Source organism: Mirounga angustirostris, unplaced genomic scaffold, assembly GCF_029215605.1.
Source record: "Mirounga angustirostris isolate CCGP_5_RB_7025 unplaced genomic scaffold, mMirAng1.0.hap1 SCAF_1, whole genome shotgun sequence".
Lineage (NCBI taxonomy): Eukaryota > Metazoa > Chordata > Mammalia > Carnivora > Phocidae > Mirounga > Mirounga angustirostris.
The window spans coordinates 123,723,582-123,746,112 of NW_026991709.1; the positions used below are offsets into that span (position 1 = coordinate 123,723,582).

Below are 22,531 nucleotides of genomic sequence, written 5' to 3' on the forward strand. Positions count from 1 at the left end.
TAGGGATCTCAGATAAAGGAGAAATAGACAGCCCCCAGGGACGAATGGGCTGTGTTCCAAAAATTCAATTTTAAATTGACTGTTTGGAATGCAGAACACATTTTCCCTTAGACACGATGCTATGAATAATTGCAGTTATTTTCCCAGGAAAGTCCACACAAGCTGTTTAACCCATAATGTTGCAGAAATATCTGCTAAGACATTTTGAATTTACATCGAGTGCATCCCTTAAATCCTTACGACTCTGAATTATAAATTAGCTACGTGCATAGCTGCCACTTCAACTAAACTGTGAACTCTTTGAGGGCTGGAAACTGTTGAATTATTCATTTTTGTATTCTGAATGCCTGGCATATAACTGACAATAAATGTTGGTTGCATAAATTACTGAACAAATTTAATAGGCATTTGAATAGATTTGAAAGTGTGTTAGGGAATAAAAATAGTAATATTTAGTGGCTACCTTCATATGTGTCTGGCACTGTACTAAGCAGATGACCAATAAAGTAAACTGCTTTGTTTGGGCTAGAGGTAGGGATAAAGAAGCTGAAGGCAATTTAATATTTGAGATATAAAATAAATGGGTGCTAGACTTGCTAAATAAATGTTTTGGATAATACAAATGGATAGATGTACTGATTTGAAAGAAGTCACAGAAAAAATATCACCAGGAGTTGATATCCACATGGAAGCATTTCTTTTTTTTTTTTTTTTAAAGATTTTATTTATTTATTTGAGAGAAAGAGTGAGAGAGAGAGAGAGCACAAGAGGGGGGAGCAGGAGAGGGAGAAGCAGACTCCCCGCTGAGCAACTAGCCCGATGCGGGACTCGATTCTGGGACTCCAGGATCATGACCTGAGCCGAAGGCAGTCGCTTAATCAACTGAGCCACCCAGGCGCCCTAAATGGAAGCATTTCTTTTTTGGGGGGCTCTAAGACTGAGTGAGAAGGGGTGAGGTAGGACCACAACTAAAGAGCAGAAGATGGAAGATAAGGTTTGATAACACTCAGAGAGCAATGGTCAGAGAAGAATGGAAGGATTGGTTTGGATTAGGCCCTGTTTTAATTTCACCTGGTTTATTGCTCCTTGTAAAGAGGTAATTGCTCTGGCCGGTCTCTGATTTGTTAGTTTAGATTAAATTATTATCACTCTCCCATAGATTGAGGTTAATCAGATTGATTTCTTTCCACAGTGACAGTCTGCGCTAGTTAAAATTTGGTAGGGATGGTGTCTTAGTTTGGGCTGCTGTAATACAATACTATAAACTGGGTGGCTTAAACAGCAAACAATTATTTCTCACAGCTGTGGATGCTGGAAATGTGAGATCAGGGTGCTGGCATGGTCACTTGGTGAGGGTTCTCTTCTGGGCTGAAGATGAGGCTGATTTCCCATTGTATCCTCACAGCAGAGAGAGTGAGGGAGGTCTCTGGAGTCTCTTTTGTAAGGGCACTAATCCCATTAAAGAGGGCTCTATTCTCACGACCTAATTATCTCCCAAAGGCCTCCACCTCCTGATACCAGCTTGTAGGGGTTGGGATTTCAGTACCTGAATTTGGGGAGCCGGTGAGGGCGCACAAACATTCCATAACAGATGAGTATAATGCTGAAGGCAGTGGAGTGGAGATACTAGGCGGTCAGGGAGATATGCAACCTGGGAAGGCGGGAGAGCATCTCTGTATAGTTTTTGGTGGAGAAAGAAAAAGTGGAGGGGTGGCAGAGAAAGGAGGGTGAAAGAGATGGGCAAAGGGAGGCAAACAACGATTTCATAATTTTATAAAGGGCCCAACCACTCAGAAACTCCCTCTCACTTAATGCCAGCCTGATCTTTGTTCTTTGAAAGTATAACTACAACTACTTACGCATTTTCTTTATTGTCCCCAAAGTGCTGGAGTATAATCAATAAATACTTGTTGATTGATTATTCTGAGTGTTTCAAATCAATCCACACATCTGGTTTTATTAAGGATCTTAGAATTGACATTGATTAAGCTGAGATAAGAACTGTCTTTAAGTTTATAAGACATTTTGTGTTTCTCCCCAAAGAAAAGCAAACACTTGTCCATGCCTATTTTGAACCATACACTGTACTGGGGAGTTTACTTATATAATTGCATTTCTAATAATCCATCATTGTTTTAACAATTACTGAGTACCCATTATAAGCCAAGCCTTGTGCTAGACAATGATGATAAAAGTCAAAGAGGGAGAAACTCTGACCTTCTAGCAGTTGCTAAACCAACAGTTGCCATGTAGTTTGAGAAGTGCAATGAAAGAGGCAAGCAGTTGCCAATCTTGGAAGACAGAAAAGGGGAGCTTTAACTCAAAATGGGTAGGAAATACAGACAATAAAAAGAAAACAAGTATTTGTTGTTTGTCTGAAATGAAAATTTAACTGGGTGCCAAGAGGAGCCTGAGGAGACATAACTAAATGTAATGTGATACTGGATCAGAAAAAGGACATTAGGAAAAAAAACCTGAAGAAATATGAATAAAATATGGATTTTACTTAATAATAATGTATTACTATTGTTAATTGCAACAAATGTACATACTAATGTAAGATGTTAATAATAGGGGAAATGGAATATATGAGAACTGTCAGTATTATCTGTGTAATAATTCTGAAAATTCAAAACTGTTCTCAAATAAAAAGCTTATTGGGGCGCCTGGGTAGCTCAGTCATTAAGCGTCTGCCTTTGGCTCAGGTCATGATCCCAGGGTCCTGGGATCCAGCCCCGCATCAGGCTCCCTGCTCAGCAGAAGCCTGCTTCTCCCTCTCCCACTCCCCCTGCTTGTGTTCCCTCTCTCACTGTGTCTCTCTCTCTCAAATAAATGAATAAAATCTTTAAGAAAAAAAGCTTATTAAAAATTTTTAACTGGCATCTTGTATTTTTGTTAGATCTGGCAACCCTAACACTTTTACTTCCAAATAATAATTAAATATAAAATATGAAAAAAATTACATTGATAGTTTGAGATTTGAGTTACATATGATTTCTCCTAAATATTTGATCCAAATACTTCATTTTCTATAAACAGTTCATTGTTTTCTTTTTAGGGAAGGCTCCAGCAACCAAATAGTTATTACAGACAATATACTTCAATGTGGAGATGCTTTGCTTCTAAATGCCATAAACTTATCACCAGTTGCAAGCAATCTCAGAGGCTAAAAAAAAAAAAACCAAAATGGTTTAAGTTTCTTTCTCTCTGTCTCACACACAGACTATCAATAAAATTAATCTTAATTTAGGTTGCAAACATCTCAAGTGGTTAAAAAAAATCCAGTTATGAGAAAATCAGCAAGGTTAAGGCCCTAAAGTAATCACTTGCCTAGGGTGACTGCTAATTTATGTTGCCTGAATGGAAAACAGTACTGATTATTTTACTCTCCGTGTTGCTCCTCTGGAGGAAAACAACCTGTGGTTTGTGGAACAAGAATTGAGTCTGGAACAAAAATAGAACTGTATAATACAACAGTTTTATTTGAAGGTGAGCTTAGAAAAGATCACTTATCAAACAAACGACCCAAGGAAGATGGGGCTTTTAAACAAGAGAATGAATTTGAGAATATTTGTTATTTTCCAGATACAAGACGACCAAATATACTTTGCACAACTTTAATTTCTGCTTTGCTGCCTAACAAAATTAGGAAGTTAGATTTCCATTGCTTAATACGTAAGTGCTAATAATATGCTAGCTTCTGAAATTATTTATCAGAAGTTATTGGGTTCCCCTATCTTATTTTCTACTCTAAATATAAAGTCCCTAAAACTAACTGTATTTGTGCCCCCAAAAGATATACATGTCATAAATTTCACTTTGCAAACACACGTAGATCATTTATTTTGTGCAAAAAACTATGCTGAAGAGCTTTGGTGTGTCCAGAGGTAAAAACGGTTCCTATGCTGTTTCTATTTGTGCTACTCAAAAAAAGTTTTGTACTTTTAGAGACGAGGGGAATCATATGTTGTTAGGCTTTTATTTATATCTCTGTCCCTGGTCTCCTGCAAAAACTAAGGTGAAAGCTTGTTTAAAAAAAAACCAGAGGAATACTTTCAAGGACTTGGGTCCGTTCTAAAGCAGGACCGTGGACTCCTCAAGAGCTCTGTTCACAAAAAAGGGTTTCGTTTTGCTTTTAAATTGGACAGTTTTCCCGTACGAGCTCGGCGAGGTCCCGGTCGGCGCCCCAGAAGGCGGGGCGGCTCGCGTAGGTCTGACTCCAAGGACAAGGGGCCGCAGAAAGCGCCCAGTTCTGATGGGCGGGAAAGGGGAGGTGGGTCCGAGCCCCAACGGTTACAGACCGCCTGCCAGGGTCTTAGTGACCTCAAGCTGCCGTCGACGCTGGCCGCGATCCTAATCTAGGAAACGTCGCCCGCACGCCGGCTGGGCGCGTGGCCACGCTGACTGCTGTCGACCTTCCCGGCTCGGGCTGTGCAAGCAGGCCCCGGTAGCGCCCTTTCGGGGCTTGGAAAGCGCCGTTCTAGGAGAAAGGCCGCGAGGGCGGGGCTTAGGGCCGCGCGGGACTATTTCCTCATACAGTGGTCAGTCAGGGCGAGGAGAGGCCGCCAGGGCGGAGCGCCAGCCACATGGCGCGACCCCGCCGGGCCTCAGCGTTGGCGCGCACGGAGGAAGCAGTGTAGTGCGAGAAGCTTAAAGCCCAAACTGTGGAAGGATGGGTCAGCTAACAAATGTCTCGCCACAGCCCACACGCCTGAGAGGGAATTTGAGACCGCATGGGGGAGGGGCGGAGAGAACGGCTTGCACAGAGCATGCTCTAAGAGCCGTAAGTGGAGAGCCAGGCATGCGCTGTGAAGCCGGGGTGGGTTGGCAGCAGGGAGGGGCTGGCGTGAGCGGGGTGCTGTGTTTATCCGGTTTTCTGGGTGGGCGGTCAAGGCGCACGCGTAAGGGCGAAAGGCGGTGGAGCTTGATATTGGAGTGCGCATGCGCAGAGCGTGCCGGTAGCTCTGGCAGGGTGTGGAGGGGGCTCTTAGAGGAGAAGCGGGGGAAAAGGGAAGCGAAGGGAAAGGAAAGGGGGGGAGGGGTGAGAGTGTGCTCTGCGCATGCGTGCGGGCGCTAGCGACGACGGCGGCGGGGGAGTCTCGGGGATGACAGTGGCTTTGCCCGTTGGGGTAACGGTCGTCGTCGCCGGCAGGGCCTGAGGCGCCGCACACTCCGCGGGATTTATTAAGGCCGCAGCAGCCCGGGCCCTACCGAGTTAGAGTGGCGCGTGGAGTCAGGGTGAGGGCGGCGAGGCACGGGGGGAGGGGCCTGCGGCGGGGCCTTGCTGTGTGCTCTGGGCGGCGGCGGCGGCGGGGCCTGGCGGTGTGAGTGCTCGCCTCAGCTGCGGCCGGGCGGGAGCCGTGGGCGGCAGCGGCCGTCGTTTTGGCTGAGGAGTCTCCGTGTGTGCGGCGCGGAGAAGATGGCCGGGTAGTGAGGGGGCGGCGCTTGCGCCTGGTGACCTCGCAGTGAGCGACTGAGCGAGGGGCGCCGCCGCGGCCCGATCGGGCCTGCTCCCCGCCCCCTCCCGCCGCCGCCGCCGCCGCCGCCGCCGCCGCCGCCGCCGCCGCCGCCTCCGGCCCGCGCACTTCCTCCCCGGCCCTCCCCTACCGGGTGGGGGACTCTCCTGCCCGCTTTGCCACCTCAGGGAACAGCGGGGTTGTAACTCCCGGGGCGGAGAGCCAGGCGCAGTCCGGGCCCCGCGTCCGATATGGAGAGAGCGGCGGCGGCCTCCGCCAGCCGCAACTGCAACATTCGCCGCCGCCGCGTCTTGGTGCACTAGATTGAGGAAGTCGACGCCCGAGCCGTCCTCCTCGCCGTCGCCGCTACCTCTGCGCCGGGCGCTGTGATGGAGTAAGGGCCCTGCAGCCCGTGAGAAGCGTGCCCGCCCCTCGGACCGGGCCGGGGCCTGCTCCCGCGCCCGCTCAGCTCGCCCTGAGGAGGTGCCTCCGCGTCCGGAGATGCAGCGAAGGCCGCCCGCCGAGCCGCGGGGCTAGACTGAGCGCCGAGTCCCGGCCCGCGTGCCGCAGCCCCCGCGTTCTTCGCTCCGAGGCTGCCTGGGACAAACCCGAACGCTGGTTTCTATCTCTTTCTCTCTCTCTTTTTTTGTGTGTGTGTCTGCAAGTCTCAGGGACGGAGGAGGGGCGCCAAGGCCCCATGTGTGGGAGGATTGCTTCAGCTCCACAAACTTGCACGGATTTTGGTTACTACTTTGGCCAGTGGTTCTTCTCTGGATTTCTCCGATTTGTTGCAAATTCGCCATTGTTCCCTGGCTGCTTACAAAGTTGGATCCGGAATTTCTTTTCAACCGGGAGCCAACGGTGTCGAAGTGTCTGCAATGAACCCCGTGAATGCTACTGCTCTCTACATTTCCGCGAGCCGCCTAGTGCTCAACTACGACCCCGGAGACCCCAAGGCGTTTACAGAGATTAACAGGCTCTTGCCTTACTTCCGACAGTCCCTCTCTTGCTGTGTTTGCGGTGAGACGCTTTTTATTGTTCCCTTTCAGTGCTTGTTTAAAAAAAAATCTGGGCATTGGTAACAGGAACGGTTTGGCGGCGTGGTAGTTTGTATTAAGCTTTTGTTATTTGTTCATTAGTATACGGTCATTAGTTTCGACACTCGTCAAAGGACTTTTGCCCGGCATTTCAGAAAGACAGCTCTTCTAAACCGTTTTGTACGGCGGCCTTAACGTTCAGAACTGTTAATTCGCCTCTCGTCAGTTCCTTGCCATTTCTGTTGATGGTTTTATAAATGAGTGAATTATGCTTGCATATTGCTGCTTCCCCCCCCCCCCCCCCCAATCTTTGCTACAAGAGCTGACAACACTTACTTTGGTTAAACGTGGTTAGGCCTGGTTTAAAAATGTACATGTGGCGTGTTTGCATTTCCCCAGACTGGTGTTATGTGTGGGTAGTGGTATAATCTGATGCACCCACAGCCTGTGAACTCGGTGCAGAACTTTCCTCCGTGTTCTTCAACAAATGCTTTGACAGTTTGACGGTGAACAGTGAGCCCGGGAAGACTGATGGTACTGTTTTTTAGCTGGTGGGATTTTTACAGGATTGTTCCTTATTTTGTGGTTTTAGTATGTTGTGGCCTGGTAGACGGTTATTTTAGATGGTTGGTTTTTTTCCCCCCAAAATATTTAGTGCAGGGTAGGCTACTTTCAAGTTATTTTTGAGAGGGGAAGATATGCTAAATTGTCTAATGGAAGTGTCTCAAAAGTGCTAATAATTTGGATTAATTTTGTACCCATTATTATTTTTTAACTTTGCACCTTTTTTCAGAAAACCTGGACTGAAAACATTAATATGAGGGAAATGGCAACTGTCAAAAAAAACCACAACAGTGCTATACTCCATTTCGTATTCTTATTTTGCCCCAAGTTTTGAGGTTTTGCTGATGCACTTGTTTAGTCAGAACTTGAGAAATTCAGGCATTTCAGGTTTTCACTTTAATCTTAAATAAAAGAAATTTTGTGGCTATAGTGGCTGAAGGAGGATACGATATTCATATGAGAGTCTTGCATCATTTTCTGAATAGCATTGGGGCAAGGCACTGAAGGGCATGCAAAGGAGGTGGAGATTGTTTTTTGCATACCAGGTACTTAATCTCATAAACATTTAAGTAACTGTTAGAATGTGATTAAGTGCTGTTGTGACTAGTAACAGACACTTAACACCTTTATAGGGAAGCATTTGCCCTGGGCAAATCACCACTGCCCCTGGGCCTCAGTTTCTTACTGTGTAAAATGAGAACTTTGGGCTAGATTCCAAATTTCCTTTCAGCTTAAATTTTACAAATATGAATTTGCTTGGCTTCAGTGTACTCCCTTACCCCACTTCCACTTTTTATGGAGTGCTTCTTTTTATGTCTTAACAGCTTTTGATATTTTTTGAACTGAGGAGATGAGCTGCTATAACTTTTCTTTTCTACAAACCTTTCTTTTGGGGGGGATTGCTACTCCTGTGATGTATGGGAAAGAGGGCAAAGGGCAGCCCATCCTAGCCTGCTAGAACAGCAATAGGGAGTGATGTCATTATCCAGGTAACACTCAAAGATCTGTTAAGTCTCCTTTTTACTAGGGGGATGGGACTTAACTGCCTAATTTAAGTGTGAAATGATAGTTTTGAATCGTGTAGATGCTTGGAATTTTAAGTTCTTATCAATAGCTTCAGGATAGTTGTGGTGTAATTGAACATTTTTCCAAATTCTAACCTGGGTTTTAAAAAATGAAATTAAAGATAAAGCTACATTTTAAAAAATCCAATTGTAGCTTTTTTTTTTTTTTTTAAAGCCAATCTTGGCAACACAAGGGGAATTTTTCTGACAGTGGGGCTTTGCCATTATTCCTTCTTGTTCAAGCTACTCCACCATCCTATGGAAAAGATGTGTGGGTTCTACTTTTACCCTAATTACAGTTGAGTAGCTGGCTTAAATTTTAGCAGTCTGGATGTAGGTTCAGGCCTACCGTCTCTGACCGACCTCAAACCCGACCCCCCCCCCCCGACTCTTTGTACATAAATCTGTGGTTATCAGGAGATAGGAAAAATCAGTTACTTGAATTCAGATCCAGCATTTAATCATCTTTGTATCAGGTGTTGTCCTAGACTTTTTTTTTCCTAGCCGAAAAGCATAAATACATTCAGGTTAATAGGGCATGTGCAATCTTTTTTTCATGAAGATAATAAATATGTAAAAGTTTAATTCTATCTTGGTGCTGTAAATAGGGAGTTTGTTTCATCAGGTCCTCTGAAGTCTAACCCAATCCTACCTTTTCAGCCTTACATTTAACTGCCCTCATATAATTTCTGTGCTTCAGCCAAGTTGATGTTTTTACCTTTTCAAACATACAGGCCCTGTGTCTACCTTCTTTTCCCCACCTTTATTCTCTGAAGTCTCTTCTGCCTAAAAATACTTCTTTTCTCTGTGGTGTAACTCATTGATTTCCTCCCTCCTCAGTGAATTCTTCCTTCCTCACTGCAGGAAAAAGTTCCATTTGTCCTTTGAACCTCTAACCCTTTGTCCCAGTCATAGGCACTTAGAGCTCTTTGGGTGTCGCTTTCATATCTAATTCTTCTGATATCTTAGGGAAAAATTTCTATTTTTTTTGTACATTTTTGTGTTCCTCCTGCCTCATCTACCCTCTCCTATCCAGTCACTTGCATGTTGGTGTTTGTGACAGACTCAGAAAGAAAATGAGACTCCTACAAACTTTGCAGTTAAGTGCAAATCTTGTTTTTTCTACTTTAACTTTTTGGCTCAGTTTCCTTTACCTACGAAAGGGGATAATTATACCTTCAAGTTTGTTTCTCCACATTTGTATTATATGTGGGTTTATTTTTTAAGTGGGGAAAAACCTGTTTAACCCACGAGATCAAGTCTATGGACTTGTCTGGCACATATTAGGATATGGTATCTGGCACATACTTTGTGCTTAATATCCCACCCTTGTACAGAAGTAGAGAAAGGTAGGAGGTGAGGGAAGAGACTGAACTACTGTCAGGTCAATTATTGTCAAACCTAGATTATTCACTGGAACTTCGGGTTTTGTATCATGATTCTTTGAAATGTTAATTTGCTGATTATCACTGTTTATCAGTTCTTTTGTATATTTAAACTGTCTGAAACTTCTAGTGCATGGGATAGCAGTGCTCCAGAGAATTACTGTACTTTCTAGGTCACAGAAACAGTGACCAAGACGATACTACTGTGGGTACTATTTTTGTGTCCGTCCTTTCCCCTTGTTCTAAATGTTGGACTTGCTTTATCATTTATCAGAAAGTAGAATTTCTTTTGCTGGCATGAGATTTGATAAATTCTGCCCTAGGGATTTTAAGTTTTTCATTAAATTTTTAAGTTCTCAAATGATAGAACAAGTTTGGTATATAGAATCAAATCCTGTTAGAACTGGAAGGACACATTAAGTGGAAAAATATTAGTCTTTTGACATATTTGGATTCTGTAAATTTATCATGTTTGAATCTCTAAGGCACATGGATATTTTCTTGGCGTTTTAATTAGAAACAAGGTGGTTCTGACTTGGGATTTATTGAATTGTTGTGAAACCTTTTGGACATACAGTTTCTCATAACATGGGAAGTTGGGGTACCTGGGTGACTCAGTCGGTTAAGCATCTGCCTTAGGCTCAGGTCATGATCCCGTAGTCCTGGGATTGAGCCCTGGGTCGTGGGGGAGCCTGCTTCTCCCTCTGCCTACTGTTTCCCCTGCTTGTGCACTCTCTCTCTTTCTCTTAAATAAATAAAATCTTTAAAAAAAATAAAACGGGAAGGAGCTGTAGATTAATGTTTCCTCCTGACCTGGGGTTAACGTAGACTGATCAGGTTTTTGTTTTAAATGTTAAGGACTTAACAAAACCCTATCATCTTTTCTTACTATTTGTATTCTTATTTTCCACTAGAGAGGAGGTAGTTTTTTGAGGGTAAGAGCCTTGCTGCTTCTCTTGTTCACTATTGTAGTCTTGTACCTGAGAGTTACTGGCTCAACAAGTATTTGTTGAATGGATGAAATTAGTATTAAAAAGAGAAAGTCTCAAGGTGCAGATGCATTCTCAGAATAAAGCATATACCTTAACTTTAAATAGATTAGCTCTATGAAAAATTACTTTTCATTTTCCTTTTTTTTCATTTGCCATTGTTTATGGATCCACATTGGAATTAGTGGGGTGTATGATCTCAAGAATCTTTTCTAGTTCTAGAATTCTGATTCTTCTCTTTTAGCAGAAATACTTTTTTTTTTTATTTTTAAAGATTTTATTTATTTATTTGACAGAGAGAGACACAGCAAGAGAGGGAATACAAGCAGTGGGAGTGGGAGAGGGAGAAGCAGGCTTCCTGCCGAGCAGGGAGCCCGATGCGGGGCTCGATCCCAGGACCTGGAATGATGACCTGAGCCGAAGGCAGACGCTTAACGACTGAGCCACCCAGGCGCCCCAGCAGAAATACGTTTTGACTGAGCAAACAATTTATAATTAACATGAATCTTCTACAATGAAATGTGAACATACAGTTTGGAGTGACTTATTTTAAACTATTTTTTAATTTTATTTTTTAAACTAATCTTTTAGATGGAAGCTAAATTAAAAGGCCATTTGAACTTTTTAAAGATTTTATTTATTTATTAGAACGCAAGAGAGTGAGCAGGAGCGGTGGAGGAGGTGGTCAGAGGGAGAAGCAGACTCCTGCTGGGCAGGGAGCCTGGAGCCTGAAGTGGGGCTGGATCCCAGGACCCCAAGATCATGACCTGAGCTGAAGGTAGACGCTTAACCGACTGAGCCACCCAGGCGCCCTTAAAAGGCCATTTGAATAATTGTACATAAATGTTATATTAATGTTTTATACCTACATTTTTCAAGTGTTTTTGATACTTAAGAATTTATTTTTTGTATTTAAAATCACTGTAATTAAAATTTTTCATTGCAGTGAACACATAAAATTTATCTTAACCGCTCTAAAGTGTATAGTTCTGTAATGTTAAATATATTTACATTGTTGTAAAACCGATTTTCACAACTTTTTCATCTTGCAAATCTGAAACTCTATATCCATCAGCCAACTACCCTCTGCAGCCCCTGGTAACCACCATTCTGCTTTCTGTCTGTCTGAATTTGACTATTCTAGATACTTCATATAAGTGGAATCATACAGTATATGTCTTTCTGTGATTGGTTTATTTAATTTAGCCTAACGTCCTGAAGGCTCATTCATGTTGTAGCATGTGTGAGGGTTTCCTTCCTTTTTAAGGCTGAATAATATTCCATTGTGTGTGTCTGCCATGGTTGTCCATTCATCAGTTAATGGACTTTTGTGTTGTTTCCACCTTTTGGCTCTTGTGAATATGCTGTTGTGAAGTGGGTGTACAGATAACTAAAGACCCTGCTTTCAGTTCTTTTCGGTATATACTCAGAAATGGGATTGCTGGAATTGTGTACAGTATTTCCATTTTTAATTTTTTGAGGAACTTCCCTACTGTTTTCCATAGTGGTTACACCATTTTACAATCCCACCAGTAGTACAAGGGTTCCAGTTTCTCCACATCCTTGCCAGCACTTTTTTTTTTTAATGATAGGCCATTCTAATGGGCATGAGGTGATGTTATTGTGGTTTTGATTTGCATTTCTCTATAATGATGTTGATTATTTTCATATGCTTGCTGGCCATGGTGTTATTTTTGGAGAATCACTATCATTTTTTATCTTGAGAACTTACTCATTACGTTCTTAATCTGTTTTAAATGCTGGACTAGAAAGATGAACAAGACACATGGTCACTACCCATATGTTCAGTGTTACAGAGAAGACCGATAAGTAGATCAGCAATTATTGGGGGAAGTGCTGTGTTAGAGGCATTTATATTATACCAAAATCTCAAGCATCATAATAGAACACTTGTAAGTTTATTGCATGTGTAAAAGTTTCGGAAATTAACCATAAATGAGTTTTTTTCTCCATATAACTTGCTTTTGAATAGCTCTTTGGATCAAAGTTTAAGCAAACCTGATTGGTGTTAAGCAGTTTGGTTTACCATGTTTTTTTCTTGGGACTTAAGTTCACCTGTTCTCTCTAGGAAGAATTCTTTGGGGAACATTTATTTGGTAGGCTGGTAAGGAAGAACAATATTTAGTAATTTGTTTTGGCAGATACACTTTCATTCCAGATATATTTATTTAACTGGTTTCTTTTCCTAATAAAAATCTCCTTTCTACAGTTTTCCCTTTTCATATTCTAAAAATTAGTTCATTATTCATTCCTACTTAGGTATGCTTATGCAAAGTGAAATTGCCTTAGGGAAAGGACTTCCAAAGTGTATTCTGGATGCTGAAAGAGTGAAAAGAGGTTTGATCCACAGTCAGTTGTCATATGATACAACCACCTGAAAAGTTAATAATACTAGTTTAAATAACGGTTCAAGGGGTGCCTGGTGGCTCAGTTCATTAAGCGTCCGACTCTTGATTTTTGGCCCAGGTCATAATCTCATGGTCCTGGAATTGAGCTCCATATGGGGCTCCGTGCTCAGTGGGGAGTCTGCTTGAAGACCCCCCCCCCCGCACTTGCGCTCTCTCGTGCTCTCTCTCTCAAAAAAAATAATGGTTCAAGACAAGCAGTACAGTGCTGTAGAATTTAGGCAGGAGAAATTGTTTCAGTCTGGTGAGATCTAGGAAGTATGGGGCTTGAAATGGGCCAAGAAGAATGTTGAAGTTAGTGGACATTTTAAGCAAGATTGGAGGGAGAGAACAGTTGGCTGCAGAAAATCAAGTTTATCTGTAGTGAAGAGTCCTTGTAGATCCCTTGCCCTGTAAGTTGAGTCTCAGGGGTCTTTTGTGTGGTGAGCCCTGATGCAGGGCTAAGGAATTTGGCATTTACCCTGTAGAACTCTTTTTTTCCCTCTGAAGTATGCTCTGTGGGCCACTTAAAATCACCTAAAGGGCTCATTCAAATTCAGATTCCCAGTTACCACAGCCAGTTGATTGGAGTATCTGTGAGCAGGTTCTTGTAATCTGCATTTTACCCGCCCCCCCTCCCCCATCTTGATAGGGCATGGGAGTTTGCAGATCGCTATTGCAAGCATTTGAGAAACAGCATTGTAAATAAGAGTGATGTGTTAAAATTCTGTTTTAGGAAAGATTAATTTGGGGGTAAAATATGGGATTATTATTAAAATATGGTGAAATTCAATTAGGAAGGATAACAGATGTATAAATGTTAGGAAGAAGCCTGAATAGTGGTGGGAGTGGAAAGGGAACAACATAAGATAATATGAAGGGAGAGTTTTGTCTTCCTTATGGTTATCATAACATTTTAATTCTTTGATATGTACTGTGTTATAGTTTGTTATGGTTAAGCATTTTTCACTATGAATAGATTAAATGAGGCATTTCCCACCCTTACATGTCTAGCACAGTGCTTTCACATATACCTGATAAAATGTACTGAATTTTATTGAAGAACTGACAAAACCTGGCAGTTTAATATAGATGCTTGGAAAAGATTGAAGGAGTCAAAGAACTTAGTTACATATCAGAAGTGAAGTCTGGAAGGACATTGATTTTGGAAGGACATGAAGTATTTAGGCGGGTTTAAAGTAATTTAAGGACAGTCCTATTAAAATACTCTTCAGGGATTTAGCAATTTAGTATTGGATTTTGGGAGAGGTCAGGTGCTTTGGGAGAGGTTGCAGGTAAGATTGGCATTAGAGGTGGATCAGGTGTGAGCCTGGGAAGAAAGACAATGTTGAATAATGTGATGGTCCCTGGGGATTGGGGTTATAAAGAAATATTGGGAATTAGAAAATTATGAAAATATAATCTATAATCTTTTTATTTTATGCCCTTCCCTGGAAACTTTGATTTTATGCGATCTGAAGAGAAACCAGAGTATGAAACTTTGATTTTATAATAATTTTATATACTATTTGATGTAGTAAAACAACATATCTTCTGCGCCTTGGGGTTGTGGTTTTCATTCTCAAATTCATTAGCCATCAGTAATTGGCTAACGTCTATTATATTGACTTCTCTCAGAGTCCACTTGGCTACTTTTGTATATGATTAATTTGAGTTTTTGTGAGTTTTGATGTACTTACTGTATCTTATCTTTTATTTTAAAAAGTGGTATTTCAAAATCTTATTCTGATTTCTCATATTTTTCCTCGTGTCCAACAGTGAACTTTGACTTCTTACCATTTAATTTCTGTTACTCTGACTTTTTTATTTATTTATTTATATATTTTTAAAGATTTATTTATTTATTTATTTGAGAGAGAGAGAATGAGAGAGAGCACATGAGAGGGGTTAGGGTCAGAGGGAGAAGCAGACTCCCCGCCGAGCAGGGAGCCCGATGTGGGACTCGATCCAGGGACTCCAGGATCATGACCTGAGCCGAAGGCAGTCGCTTAACCAACTGAGCCACCCAGGCGCCCCTACTCTGACTTTTTTAAAGATTAATATTTTTGTTCCCTTATCAGGAAATTAACTTAGATAAATTTTCACCTTAATTACTGTATATACATCTGGCCATTTTTCTTAATTTTTTTCTTGCTCTGACTCAGTCCATAATATTTTAGCAGAATTATTTTCATTCACTGCCTTTGTATTCCAGAAACTTCAAATCTTTGCAGAGTTAGAGTATCTCTTTTCTCAAGTTGTTTTAATCTAGTTTTCTAGCTAGTGTATTTTGTTTGCTGACTTCAGTTGTCATCATTTGTCCATTTTCTTTATTGTTATAACCCGTAGAAAATGTGCACTTAAAATGCTGTCTGGTCTCGAATTTGGAAATAACATTTTCTGGCAAAGTTGAGTAGTTTTGAAATTCTTTTTTTTTTTTTTTTAAAGATTTTATTTATTTGACAGAGAAAGACACAGCGAAAGAGGGAACACAAACGGGGAGTGGGAGAGGGAGAAGCAGACTCCCCGACGAGCAGGGAGCCCGATGCGGGACTCGATCCTGGGACTCCAGGATCATGACCTGAGCCGAAGGCAGTCGCTTAACCAACTGAGCCACCTAGGCGCCCAGTTTTGAAATTCTTTATGTAACAAAGGCATACCTAAAGTGGGGGTGGGTGGTCCAGTGTATAACCTAAGGGCATTTGAACTTCTGTCAATCCTGCTAAATGTCATTTCTTTGAAGCTTAAATATCTGATGTTCTGAAATTTGGGACTCTGGTCAGATTTTAATATAGAAATCCAGGATCAGAAGGGAGCATTCTAATTCAGGCATCTTTGTGATTTCTGAATACCCTCTACAGTTAATCAGTTGGCTATCCGGCCTGTCACTGAGCATATTCAGGATATGACATAGGATATCATATCCATCAGAAGCTGGGGCTGTCTCAGGTATCCCTTTATGGTGTCATTGAGCTTGCCAGCTCAATTTTTACATAGGTCTTACAACGAAGATGTTACTAAGTTACTCTTTATGATGAGAATTTATAAAGCTTTAGGCAGAAAGGACCATAAATCAAACAGCCATTTCTTCACATCAAATAATCTTTTCTGTAATATTCTTGAAAGTTAATCCGGCTTTTCTGGAATATCTCTAGGGTAGGGTGCTAAATTAAATTCTACTCTACAAAATAACCATATCATTGACAACTTTTTAAAAACTTTATTTTTAGAAAGTTCTTGCTTCCATTTTGCCCAAGTCTCCTTTGTAATTGTCTCCCACTGATTTTTTTTTTTGTTCTCTGGAACAATTCAGGAAGCCTTTGATAAAATTTTAACCTTCTACTATTGGAAGACAGTTTTCATGTTTTTCCTGAGAAGATAAGCATCACTAAGTTACCTGTCCTGGACGCATCCTGGTTTCAGTTTCTTCTAAAAGTGTGGACTTTTGTGTACATGCTCAATATGGTTGGATGGGATTATCTGCTTTCAAAATTGGGATAAATTACTTGATTTCTTTTTGTTTCGTTTGTAAGATGAAGGTGTTGGACTAGAGCAGATATTTGTGAATTTGGCTCCCAGACATTTTTTTTGCTTGGTTAAAAATTCACTGTGTTGGTGGTCAACGTTTTAAAATCTAGAGTTCATGTAAAAATCCAAATTTTAGGTCCCTCCTGGAAAATTGTAAGGTCTGGCAACAGTGGATCTATGTTCCCTTGTGGCATGGCATCTCTGGCTGTAGGTGAGAGGTTTGTCTTAGGGGTGGAGATATGCCCTCTCCAGATTACCCGTGGTCCTACCTAACTTTTGTCACATCTACTTATTTTTTAAACTTTGCATGCTTGCCCCTGTAGGCATTTGGATCTATAATCCTCAGGAATGGAAGATTTTGTGAGGTCTCTTGTTGTGTCCTAGACACTGTCTGAGCCATAGAATTCTATAATGTTGCTGGGATCTTGAATTATTTTGTAAAACCTTACCTGGATCAGAATCAAGATTGCTTTATTTTGTTATGCAGTCAGAGAACATTTCTTGGTTCACAGTATTTCTGGTCAGTTAAAACATTTTCACAAGTTGGTTGATAGTGTTGTCCAAGTCTATTCTTATGATTATCCATTTTGTCAATATTTGAGAGGTGTTGAAATATCTTAATTATAATTATGGATTTGTCAGTTTATCTCTGGAGATTTATCTGTTTTTGCTTCATGTGTTTTGAAGCTCTTTTGTTAGGTGCATACAACAATTTTGAATATGGAATATGGTCAAAATAAGTTTAATTTTTAATGTTCTGCTCTACTGATTCTGTCATCTGTTACTTCGGTGTTTGCCATTCCCTGATTTTTCTGCTCATTTTGGGTCATATTTGGGTCAAATGCTTTTTTGCATGCCTAGTTAATTTTGACTCAAAGCCAGATACTGTAAATTTTACCTTGTTAATATTTTACCTTGTTGATGGATATTTTTGTAATGTAAGTATTCCTTGTTCTTGGGATGAGGTTAAATTAGTTGGAAAGAGTTTGATCCTCTTGAGGCTTGTTTTTGAGCTTTTGTTAGGTGGAACCAGAGCTGCCTATAGGGACTATTTTTTTCATACTACTAAGGCAAGAACCTTCTGATTGATTACTCTATTTGATTAATCCCTTGTGAATTAGTTTTTTTCTTACTCTTAATGATGGGAATAGGTGCTGCCTCTGAGTTATAGGGATTGTTCTCTTTGCTCCTTTCTGGGGGTTCTTTCTCCAGCCTCAGGTAATTTCCTCATATACATGTGCTAATTACTACTCAAAGGACTTGAAAGAGACCTGGTATAACTCTTAACTATAGAGAATAAACTGTTGGTTACCAGCATGGAGGTGGGTGGGGGGATGGATGGGTTAAATAGGTGATGGGGATTAAGGAGTGCACTTGTGATGAGCACAGGGTAATGTATGGAAGTGTTGAATCACTGTATTATATACCTGAAACTAGTATTACACTGTATGTTAACTAACTGGAGTTAAAAAAAAAAAAAAAAGAGAGAGAGACCTATATATTTCTAGCTCTTTTCCTGTGCATCTATCTTATCTCTAGTACTCTGGAGAAGTCAAGCTGTCTTGGCCTCCCAGCTTTGTCTTCTCAACTCAAAAATACAAGAATTCCAAACTCTAAGTTACATTCTCAATTTTCTATTTTTTTATTTTATTTTTATTTTTATTTTTTTAAAGATTTTATTTATTTGACAGAGAGAGACACAGCGAGAGAGGGAACACAAGCAAGGGGAGTGGGAGAAGGAGAAGCAGGCTTCCTGCCTAGCGGGGAGCAGGATGCAGGGCTCGATCCCATGACCCTGGGATCATGACCTGAGCTGAGCCGAAGGCAGACCCTTAACCACTGAGCCACCCGGGCGCCCCTGCATTCTCAATTTTTTAATCTATGTTAGCATTAATGAGTTTGCTAACAAGATGCATCATTTTAGAATAGTCACCAAAATGCATTTTTAACATAATTTAAATAAAATAAGATACAGCCCTTGTTAGTTAGAAGTCCGAATTTGTAGGTTTTATTAAAATGAACTTTATAGTATAATCTTTAATAAAATGCTGATTACATTTTTTTTTCTTAAAATTATTTCATCACATTTCCCACTTAAATGATTAGAAAAAATACCCAGGAGTTCTCGTTACTGTAAAAGACGGCATCAAGGCAAAAAAGGTGAAAAGTATCTTTAGTGGTTCCTAATTCTAATTCTGTTTGTGCATAAGAATTACATGAGAAGGTTTTTAAAAATGTACATTCCTGGGCAGTTTCTCCAGAAATTCTGGAGGAGGCCACATAGGTGATTCAGTATTAACCCTGGGATGACAGTAGTGATGTCTTGGAGTACTCCTCGTGCCAGGTTAACAGGTGCACTTTAAAAAAAGAACACGTGCCAATAAATATAAGCAATGCTGTGTTAAGCAAGTTTCTTGACAGTGTTCAGTTTTAAGACACTGATGTATTTTGGGATGACTATCCAAGAGAATATGAAGACAAACCTATTTATGCCTTCTCGTTCAATGGAACACTAGTTTGGGAAATTTGGAACTGAATTTATATTGATTAATTTGATTAATGTTTGGTTGTTCAACTTAATTGTGACTAACTGACCAGCGTGTATTATCTTATTGGTAATAATTTAATATAAGACCAGTATTGCTTTGCTAAAATATGAAAATAATGGAATATTACAAAAGTGCTCTGTAACCACAAAACACTATAAAAGTCTCCCCTAAGTAATTATTAAGATAAGTGACATCTGACTTTTTCTTTTAATTCTTATTAGAATATGAAATGAGGTATGACTTGAGCTTGTGACTGTGTTGTGGTTTTGAGTGGTTGTACATCATCCATTTCATAATCTATGGTGTGTTTGGTTTTTTTAGTTTATAATAGTAGTTGACTGGTGAAGCTTACCTTTATAAACTATGACATCACCAAGAGCACCAGGAAGTATTTTTCATAGTTTTAGGTTAACCAAAGACAAAGTTAAACTGAAGTTTAACCACTCAGATGTTTGGTAAACAGCTTGGCTTGAGTAACATTCATACTTCTAAAAATGCAGTGTTTAACTGTTAATTTTCATTTCACAGCAAACTAGTTGTATTCCTTTTTCCAAACTGGAAACACAGAATTTGTGTTTTTTTTATCCCACCATATCCCTGGCATACATGTTTAGCTGTCACTGGTATCATTGTAGTAGTACTTTGTTACTTAAAATGATGTAATTGATATAATGAATTTTAAATCTTTTTTATTTTATTTTTATTTTATTTTTTTTTAAAGATTTTATTTATTTATTTGAGAGAGAGAATGAGAGAGAGAGAGAGAGCACATGAGAGGGGGGAGGGCCAGAGGGAGAAGCAGACTCCCTGCCGAGCAGGGAGCCCGATGCGGGACTCGATCCAGGGACTCCAGGATCATGACCTGAGCCGAAGGCAGTCGCTTAACCAACTGAGCCACCCAGGCGCCCCGATAATGAATTTTATAATAATTACTTGGTCAAGTGGCCAAGATACTTCGTTCTGTATCACCGTCTTTAGTGACTTCTGCATATCTATCATATTATTTCCTTATTTTTAATAAAAATGCATGTTTTTCTGTCATACTAGGGGGCTAATGGTGGGCTGGTGGTCTAGGGCGTAGCAGCTTAAATACTGAGAGAACTAAAAATTTCTTTGAAACCTTCGTTTGTCAGTTGAACCTGTTACTATTTTGAGGCATGTATTTGCTTTTTGGTTTACTACTAAAATAAATGTGTGGAAGTTTAAGGGAACATACTTAAGTGATGTTCAATCAAAAATTTAAAGACCTGGATTAGGAATCTGTACTAAGAGGAAAATGGTGCTGTCTTCTTAGGAGAGTTGTTCTCTGATCTCAGATTCATTTCTCTTTGACTTGAGCCCATTATTCTTTATAGTAGCACTCATGCTCATGAATTTTGCCTAATGAAAAGATTTTTAAGAGGTTTAGACTTCAACATATGGCACAGGGTTTTTGCAAGACTAAAAACAGGCTTTTTAAGAAGAACAGTTGTAGGGATGCCTGCGTGGCTTAGTCGGTTTGAGCATCTGCCTTCCTCTCAGGTCATGATCCCAGGATCCTGGGATCGAGTCCCACATTGGGCTCCTTGCTCAGCAGGGAGCCTGCTTCTCTCTGCCTGCCACTCCCACTGCTTGTGCTCTGTCTCTATTGAAAAATAAAATCTTTAAAAAAAAAACTCTAAAAAAAAAAAAAAAGAGTTGTAATTGTCCAAAACAGTTAATTCCCTGTGCTCATTGCAAAGTGATACATACGATCTTTTTGTGTTATTGTCAGTTTTGTTCTTAACGGAATTCAGAGATTATTTTCTTGTATATATCTAGGAGATATCTTCTTAGTTATTATTTGAAAACATATTTTACATCTTTAATTTTGGGTGTAATTTTGGTGCTGTAACTCAGAGATGTAAAAAAGGTCTGAGAATCCTTTTTTAAATGGGAGTGGTAGGCTCAAGCACAGTGCTTGGCATATAGCTGAGCCTCAGAAATTATTTGCTTAAATGAGGAAAGGGAAATGCTTTCTTAAGTGAAGATAGCCTAAAAAATTAACTCTTCATTTGGAAAAGGTGGAGAATGGAGATACTTAAGATATTTAAATCAGTGGGTTGAATTATGGAAGGATTATTGTTGAGGCCCTATGTCAGACTTTGACACTGGTAGAAGTATATTCTCCCGCTCTATGTGTGCCTTGATTCTGCTTTTGGAGACTGAATCTAGGCTAAACCATCTCATCCTTATTATAGGAATTTATTACATATTTACTTATGTTATACATATATGTTACATGTATTTACACGTTTAAAATATACACAGAATTGCCAATTAAGATTTCTAATGCTGCAAATTCTTAGACTGGTATGTAATAACCTGATTTTTTTTGTTGGAATCTCTTTACAGAGAAGATAGTACAATTTTATATAGCTTATGTGTTTGCTTGGAACATTTAAGGTTAACTTTAGAAATTGAAGTTGGTATATAGAGAATCCAGGTAGGACTCTTGCAGCTCCAGTTTCTGTGCAGTAAGGATTTCCTGACCCTCACAAAACTATTGTTGAACATCCATCCTCCCCTTTTGACTTTCCCTGGCTCCCCTCCCCTCACTATCCATTATTGCCAGTACCCATTCCTGTTTCTTCTTTTCTCCAAAAGGTTTTACATCCTATGGTTAATTATTGATTCTGCTATGGCCCAATTTCAGTGATCATTCTTTTTGATAAATGGAAGGAAACTAAAATTGTCTCTGTGGATGCTGTGGACTTAATAGCAGAAGTAGGGACGGTGCTGGTACAAAGAACTCTAGGTTGGGAATCAATAGATTCTGCTTCTATTCCTTACTGCCAGTAATGAGCTATTAATCTTATGAAAGTCTTTCTTGGTTAAAATGGAACAAGTTAATTTCCAAGGTCACTCCCAATTCTAATGTGCTTTTTATGATTCATTCATTGTACATTTATTAGGTGCTTGCTTATGTGCCAACACTGGTTTAAAGATAAAGAGATAAACAAGTTTCTGGCCTTGAATAAGCGAGACCCAGTGAAAGGTGACAATATAATGTTATAAGTGCTATAAGAGGAGAATGTGCTAAGTGCTTTTTTGAACAAACTGTGGGGTTAAGAAGGAAGGCTTCCTCTTGGAGGTCATATTTGAGTTGATTCTTAAAAAATAGTTTATTCTTCAAGGAAGGAAGAAGGACATTCTAGGAAGAGCAGTTCACAGAGGAATGAGTAAGCATTGCCTGTTTTGGAATGGTCTGGTAGGTGAGAGTGAGTATGAAGTTTGTATGGAATGGAATGGAGTATGGAGAAAGCTTAATAGTATGAAGTTTTGGGTGGGGGGGGGGTTGGGTGGAGGCCAGATTCTGAAAGGCCTTATATGTCATTCCAAAGACTTTAGATTTTAAAGGCTGCTTGAAGGTGGTGTGTGTGTGTCTGTGTGTGTTTGGCAGTTTTTATGCCTTTATGAGGGATTTTGAAAAGAAAGACGTAAGCAGACTTGTGTTTTAGAAACATTATTTGGTGATAGTGTGTGGAGGGTGGACTGATTGGAGCAGATGATGTTGAGGCAGGAAGATGTTAGAA

At 40.4% G+C, this 22,531-nt stretch overlaps 1 protein-coding gene across 2 annotated transcripts in view; it reads left to right on the forward strand.

Annotated features, from left to right (window-relative positions):
• The first annotated feature begins 5,061 nt into the window (after nt 1–5,061).
• MSL2 (MSL complex subunit 2) overlaps nt 5,062–22,531 on the forward strand; it is a 34,776-nt gene continuing 17,306 nt past the window's right edge. Inside the window, exons 1-2 of one of the 2 annotated variants that reach the window (XM_054504410.2) lie at nt 6,343–6,476; nt 11,144–11,273. Coding sequence is in view for 1 of the 2 variants with exons in the window: in XM_045903728.3 (XP_045759684.1) it covers nt 6,335–6,476 (142 nt within the window). In the remaining variant the exon portion in view is untranslated. Of the gene's footprint in view, nt 6,477–11,143; nt 11,274–22,531 lie in introns of both variants that reach the window. The other variant, XM_045903728.3, reaches the window with a different exon arrangement.